The following is a 7,406-nucleotide window of genomic DNA, read 5'->3' on the forward strand; positions in this document are numbered from 1 at the left end:
TTGGGTGATGTGGGGACCTCGCAAGAGTTACTGGGAATGGAGATCCTGGCCTTGGGACAGAGGGAGTGGGGCTGCACAGGAGTCCCCCATCATCCTGGTGGTGGGGGAGCCTATGCAGGAAGTCAGGAAGTCTCTTCAGCACAAACCAGTTGAGGCAAGGGGCTCCTACCTGGCCTGACTGCTGGGGGTGGGGTGGGGGTCGCCCCTGCTGATTGGCCAGGCAGCCACGGAGCTTTGTGAGGTCACCAGGCTTGCAGGCCCGGCAGTGCCAGGAGTATGGTTGAGATGCTACCAACTGCCATTCTGCTGGTCTTGGCAGTGTCCGCGGTTGCTAAAGATAACGCCACGTGTGAGTAAGTGTCGGGGCACCTTGGTGGGGGAAGGATCTTCTGAGGAGCAGGTCCCACCCCGACTCCCTCTGTCCAGGGCTAGGGAAAAGGAGGCTGGGCTTAGGCCTTAGCAGTCCTTGGGTCTCATGGCTCCTGTGACCCACATCCCTAACCTGGACCCCCCCTGCTCCCAGAATCAGCAGCCTGGAGCCCCCAGACCCTCAGCTTTCGTGGTTTCCTCCAGAGATGGACCCCTCAGCACCTCAGGCTCCTTGTGCCTCTCCCACTCCCCCAGGGACTGACCCCACTGCCTTGAAGACATGAAGTCCTGATTTTGGGAGCCCTTATCCCCCCACAGACAGCTGAGATGTCCCAACCCGTGGTTGCCCCCAACAGCCCCAGGATATCATCGCTTCACACCGCTTGCACCCCTACCCCCCAGTAGGCTCTCTCACTCCAAGGTACCCCGAAACACCAGCACCTCCCAGGCTATATGTGGCCTCCTACCTGTGACACAGTTCCCAGAGCCTCCACCTCTAGACCTCCACTGCTCTCAGTGTGCCCCTACACCTGTGGGCCACAGTATCTGCCCCTGGCTGCTATCCCTCCTCCCATCACTGTCAACGATCCCTTCATCACCTGACTTCCCTGAGTCTCCCACCCAAGATTGGTTATAAAGACCTCAGGCCATTACACCCCTCTGTCCCCAGGCCCCACATCCCCACCTCTACCCTCCTGTTCTGCCAGGGACGGGCCATCCCTCAGGGCCCATACAGCCTGTCCTGGCTTCCTATGGCCTCCTCTTTCTCCATCAGTGACTGCTCCCACAACACCTGAGAAGTCGTGGCCCCAGAACCATTTCCTAGAGCCTGCGGCTTCCTACATAGCGCAGGCTGCCCCTGCTTTCCCAGAACCCGGAAGCTCTTCCCCACTTTTCCCAACCCCATGTCCCTGCCTCCCCTCAGTTGTGGAGTTACAAGGACAGGCTGTGCTCATGCTAGGTTTGAACTGTGCTCTGGTCTCTCCCCAGTGGCCCCTGCGGGTTACGGTTCAGGCAAAACCCACAGGGTGGTGTCCGCATCGTCGGCGGGAAGGCTGCACAGCATGGGGCCTGGCCCTGGATGGTCAGCCTCCAGATCTTCACGTACAATAGCCACAGGTACCACACATGTGGAGGCAGCTTGCTGAATTCACGATGGGTGCTCACTGCTGCTCACTGCTTCGTCGGCAAAAAGTACGTGTGGGGATGCACTGAGGGAGGTCTTCAGAACGGCTCTTCTCAGAGAGGGGCGTTCCCCAGGGATGCTGTGCAGCGTCTCCCTGGGGCTCCGGGTCAAGTGGCTGCAAGACTCCGGGGGCTGGTCCAGATCTTTGCTAGGGGAAGGCCCTGGGGGTCGCTGTCACCAGGCTTTTGTCCAGCCAGCTGTGACCTGGCTTACCTTTGTGCCCGCAGTAATGTGCATGGCTGGAGACTGGTTTTCGGAGCAAAGGAAATTACATATGGGAACAATAAACCAGTAAAGGCGCCTCTGCAAGAGAGATATGTGGAGAAAATCATCATTCATGAAAAATACAACTCTGCAACAGAGGGAAATGACATCGCCCTCGTGAAGATCACCCCTCCCATTTCGTGTGGGCGCTTCATTGGTCCGGGCTGCCTGCCCCACTTTAAGGCAGGCCTCCCCAGAGGCTCCCAGAGCTGCTGGGTGGCTGGCTGGGGATATATAGAAGAGAAAGGTGAGTACGGGAGCGCCTCCAAGGGGGGACGCTGCTGGCCATTCTCCTGGTGGTCTTTGAGGTGCAGCGGTCACTTGTTGACACCCAGCCAGGCAACTTTCATCCTCCTCACGGTGCTATACGTAGAGCCATCACTGTGGCCTTCCACAGTCCCCTGTGCCAGGTCACGTGACGGGTGACTCGCCTGGCTGTCTACGGGGGGGCTGATGGCAGGCGCAGGCAGAGCGCAGTGTTGCTTAGAATGGGGTTGAGGCTGTGTCTGTATTTGGCACCTGGGGCCCAAGCTGCTGGATCCTGGAAACAAGGAGCAACCCTGAAACAGCCTTTGGAGAAGAGCTCCAGATAAGGTTATGTGGCCGTATGACAGTGCCTTCCACTCTCTGGGCCTTGGTTTCCTCATCTGTAAATGGAGGGGCTGGATCAGATGGTCTCCAAGCTGACCATTTCCTAACACCTGTGATTCCAGGGCCCAGCCTTCCTGCTTCCAGGCTGTCTTTGTCACCATCAGCAGCCACCTCTGGTGCAGTCATAGCACCAAATCTACCCTCTCCATCCGAGTTACTTGACATTTGCTCTGTAGACTGGGAAGCGGACAGGTGGTTGGTGTGGCTTTCTGTGGGTCATAGGCATCCCTGTATTTCAGGCTTCCTGGAGTGTCTGGCAGGTACCTCTCCATTCAAGACGGGTGTAGCTGTCGCTCTAGAGCTCTGTCCATAACCAAGCTGTCTCTCTCTCCCCTGGCTCCCAGAAGATCTTGTGCCCATCCAACACTACCTGACACACTTGACATCAGATGAGTTCTAGAACAGTAGGGGGAATTTCTTCCGTACCAGACCAGGCTCACGGAGGGCCCCAGGTGTGACCTAGAACAAATTGTCATTACTGACTCCGTGGTCAGAGAGGCCCGGACACCTCTCCCTACATACTTAGGCACACTAGAGATACCATTTATCCCAGAAGCAACAGGTGACCCCATTAAATGGCAGCAGTGAGCAGCAAGGTTTTGCCAGCAGGACAAGACCCAGTAGGACTTGATCTCTGCGTGTGACCTATTCTTCCAGCTTTCCATAAGTGGTGTATCTCAATCTCTTTTTTTCTTGATAATGGATAATGAGGCTTCTTAATTCAAGGCAATTCAGTCATATGAGTCTGAAACGCAGCCTTTTTTGGGTAACAACAACAAAAAGTCAATAATTTGAGGATTCTTCCTTCAACTCTTATTTCCTTCTCTGAGGGCGTGGTCTAAGTTTCTGACAGGTTTGTCACCTCTCCTGTCCCTCAGGGAAGGGAGTCTCATCCCAGCTGTCCTTGTTCTCACTGGCCTCACTTGACATGTGGCCATCCCCTTCTGGCCTGGAGTGACAGCCTCTATTCCAGCTGCTGATACCCATGGCTCTGCCCTGGCCTCTGTCCAGCCCCCTAGCCTGCCATGCTCTGTCCCCTGTCTGATGATGTCCACAGCTCTTGGGGGTCCCTATGTTCCTGGGAGGCTGATCTTAGGGTCCCCACTGCCAACCGTTGCTGTCCTATTCTATTACTCAGACGGATTGTAGTCTCCTAGCTACATCTTTGATGCCATGCAAAACCTTTTTTGTTCTGGAATTCCCATAAACCTAATAGGATCACTCTGTTTCTGTTCGGAGTTTTTTTGTTTTTCATTTTTGCAAACACATCCTGTACCCATAAGCCCAAGTCTTAAAGAAACCCCCAGGCTCCAACTCCTGTGATCCCTTCAAACCTTCCATGTCTTACCACCTCCTTCAACTCATCTGCTTTGGGGCTGGAAAGGTATTGCTTGGGTATTGCTTCTTTCCCATTGGGGTTTGAGTCCCTGCAGACTTTTAAGCATTTGTTATTTAAAGCCCAGGTGTCGGCTGGGTGCAGTTGCTCATTCCTGTAATTTACCCAGCACTTTGGGAGGCCGAGGCTGGTGGATCACCTGAGGTCAGGAGTTTGAGACCAGCCTGGCCAAGTTGGTGAAACCCAATCTCTACTAAAAATATAAAACATTAGCAGGGTGTGGTGGTGGATGCCTGTTGTCCCAGCTACTCGGGAGGCTGAGGCAGGAGAATCACTTGAACCCGGGAGGTGAAGGTTGCAGTGAGCCAAGATCGCACCACTGCATTCCAGCCTGGGTAACAAGAGCGAAACTTCATCTCAAAAAAAACCCGCCAAGGTGTTGGGATTTAGAAAACCCTTTTCTGTTTGAGGACACCTGGCTCTTCACAATAAAACCCATGGCTTTCAAGACTATGGGCTCTGCCATAGACTTAAAAAGTCATCTTGGCCGGGCGCGGTGGCTCACACCTGTAATCCCAGCACTTTGGGAGGCCAAGGAGGGTGGATCACAAGGTCGTGAGATCGAGACCATCCTGGCCAACACGGTGAAACCTCATTTCTACTAAAAATACAGAAAATTAGCCAGACGTGGTGGTAGGCGCCTGTAGTCTCAGCTACTCGGGAGGCTGAGGCAGGAGAATGGCATGAACCCGGGAGGCGGAGCTTGCAGTGAGCCGAGATGGCGCCACTGCACTCCAGCCTGGGCGTCAGAGCAAGACTCTGTCTCAAAAAAAAAAAAAAAAAAAAAAAAAAATCGTCTTAATGGCTAATAAGCCAGGATTGTTGTCATTGTTGTTTCAATGTCACCCCTACCCCAAGGGCAGTGCATGTACAAAACTCTCACTGCTGCTTGGATGGTAAGAAAAGGTAGGGGCTAAGGGAATTAAAAAACATAAAGCCAGCGAACACTGGTTCAGCAGCCGCTTACCAGACGCCTGCTGTGTGCCGAGCCCTATGCACGTCACTCGTGTGTCCCCTGTCTCCCGTCTTGGCCTGTGCAGCTATGTCCTGGGTCTGCCCCTACCTCAGTCTGCTCCCATCTGCTCTGCAGGTGACGTCCAGATCCACCCCCAGGGTTGTAGGTGCTGCTGTGGTGGGGGCCAGAGCGGCTGCTGCTGTTGGGGACCCTTCTGTCTGTGGGACCCCTTGAAAAGGAGCAACGCTGGCTGCATGCGCCGTAGCATCGGGTCTTTCTAACCCAAAGGTCACGGTAGAGAGTCCAGCGCTTTCTTTCTTTTTTTTTGTTTGAGACGGAGTCTGGCTCTGTCACCCAGGCTGGAGTGCAGTGGCACCATCTCGGCTCACTGCAAGCTCCGCCTCCCGGGTTCACGCCATTTTTCTGCCTCAGCCTCCCGAGTAGCTGGGACTGCAGGCGCCCGCCACCACACCTGGCTAATTTTTTGTATTTTTTTTTTTAGTAGAGATGGGGTTTCACCGTGTTAACCAGGATGGTCTCAATCTCCTGACCTCAGGTGATCCACCTGCCTCGGCCTCCCAAAGTGCTGGGATTACAGGCGTGAGCCACCTCACCCGACCAAGTCCAGGGCTTTCAAGGAAGTCCGCATCGGGGTTGTTTCAACCGCCCCTGCCCCTGCCAGGTCTGCCCGTGTGTGGAGGCGCTGCCCCGAGCTTCCCCTGCAGTCTCCTCGGAACAGATGTGCAGCATATGGGGAGGGACTTATTGACCCAGCTCCAGCAGATCCCGTCCACAGCTGAGCCGAGGAGTTCTGAAGAGGGACAAGAAGCAGGGGGAGTGGCTTACAGCCAGGCTGTGGGAGCGGACAGTGTGTCTCAGACTGGAGTCTGGAGAGGAGCAGTCCTGAGGCCAGGCTCCAGCCCTACCACCTCTCTACTGTGACCTGGGTGGGCGGTGCTCCAGCCTTCTGATCCAAAATGGGAATAACGGGACCATGTGACTCAGGGAGTGCTTAGTGCGCACTAGGTGTTATTGGTAATACTGCAACTGACCTCCATAATCCATCGTTAATGTGCACACCCACCCTCCATCCACCTGTCCGTGGGCCTCCACCCTTCCTTCCTCTCTTCCTCTCTCCTCTGGCCTTGATTTGGATAACATTTCCCCACCTCCTCCCACCACCTCTAGTCTGCTCTTTCTGGTGTATAAGGAGGGGTCGGGGCATCGACTGGATGGGTCTGAGGTTTAACGGGAGCATCACAGAGGATGGGGTTGGGTGGGGCAAGGAGGCAGGGCTTTTGTCCGTGTCTCCCACGATCACTGACCACCGAGTGGTCTGACTGCAGCCCCCAGGCCATCATCTATGCTGATGGAGGCACGTGTGGATCTCATCGACCTGGACTTGTGTAACTCCACCCAGTGGTACAACGGGCGCGTTCAGCCAACCAATGTGTGCGCGGGGTATCCTGTAGGCAAGATCGACACCTGCCAGGTAACCTTCCTTCTGGCTTCTGGGCCCCTGGTTCCCTCCAGGACTCTCCCGGCCCCTGAGAACATCCTCCTTTTGGATCCCCAAGCTCCACTATCTCCACTGCTCTGCCCAGGGCCCTTCTCTAGTGACTGCTTCCCGGGTCCCTTTTCTAGCACCTACTTTCACAGTGGGGATGAGCGGTAACAGCCACCGGCTGCTCCTGCCATGTGCCCCTGTGGACACGTGGGTTTGCTCATCTCACTGCAAGGAAAGCCCTGACAATTCACACCCTCCTCACATCCCAAATGAAGCCCCTGACACCCCCTCAAACTTTACTACAACCACTTGTGTTTACAGCAGCAGGAGACCATGTGACTGTGCAAATTGTCCTCCCAGAGCCTTCTGACCCCTCTGGGCAGGGGAAGAGTGGCTCAGGCAGATAGTGACCTCTGTGTCCTTCTGGGCAGGGGGACAGCGGCGGGCCTCTCATGTGCAAAGACAGCAAGGAAAGCGCCTATGTGGTCGTGGGAATCACAAGCTGGGGGGTAGGCTGTGCCCGTGCCAAGCGCCCCGGAATCTACACGGCCACCTGGCCCTATCTGAACTGGATCGCCTCCAAGATTGGTTCTAACGCTCTGCATATGATTCAATCGGCCACCCCTCCACCTCCCACCACTCGACCACCCCCGATTCGACCCCCCTTCTCCCACCCTATCTCTGTTCACCTTCCTTGGTATTTCCAACCACCCCCTCGACCACTTCCACCCCGACCACCTGCAGCCCAGCCCCGACCCCCACCTTCACCCCCGCCCCCACCCCCACCCTCACCTTTACTCCCACCCCCACCCCCACCCCCACCTACACCCTCATCTACCACAAAACTTCCCCAAGGACTTTCTTTTGCCAAGCGCCTACAGCAGCTCATAGAGGTCTTGAAGGGGAAGACCTATTCCGACGGAAAGGACCATTATGACATGGAGACCACAGAGCTCCCAGAACTGACCTCGACCTCCTGATCTGACCTGGTTCTCAACAGACCCAGTGAGCCCTTCACTCCTGAGAAAAAGGAAAGATGAAATAAATAAATAAACATATATATATAGATATACACACA

The 7,406-nt window shown here is 55.3% G+C and overlaps 1 protein-coding gene across 1 annotated transcript; it reads left to right on the forward strand.

Moving 5' to 3' along the window:
* Nucleotides 1–244: 244 nt before the first annotated feature.
* ACR (acrosin) lies at nt 245–7,406 on the forward strand. Its single transcript, XM_004063712.5, has 5 exons — nt 245–353; nt 1,360–1,563; nt 1,783–2,066; nt 6,168–6,313; nt 6,760–7,406. The coding sequence occupies exons 1-5, from the start codon at nt 277–279 to the stop codon at nt 7,306–7,308; spliced, it is 1,260 nt and encodes a 419-aa protein (XP_004063760.3). The 5' UTR covers nt 245–276; the 3' UTR covers nt 7,309–7,406.

Source organism: Gorilla gorilla, chromosome 23, assembly GCF_029281585.2.
Source record: "Gorilla gorilla gorilla isolate KB3781 chromosome 23, NHGRI_mGorGor1-v2.1_pri, whole genome shotgun sequence".
Classification (NCBI taxonomy): Eukaryota; Metazoa; Chordata; class Mammalia; order Primates; family Hominidae; genus Gorilla; species Gorilla gorilla.

Coding starts and splice junctions, on each gene's coding strand:
- ACR (XM_004063712.5), top strand. CDS start 277: ATGGTTGAGATGCTACCAACTGCCATTCTGCTGGTCTTGGCAGTGTCC. Junction 354..1,359: donor AAAGATAACGCCACGTGTGA/GTAAGTGTCGGG, acceptor GTCTCTCCCCAG/TGGCCCCTGCGGGTTACGGT. Junction 1,564..1,782: donor CACTGCTTCGTCGGCAAAAA/GTACGTGTGGGG, acceptor TTGTGCCCGCAG/TAATGTGCATGGCTGGAGAC.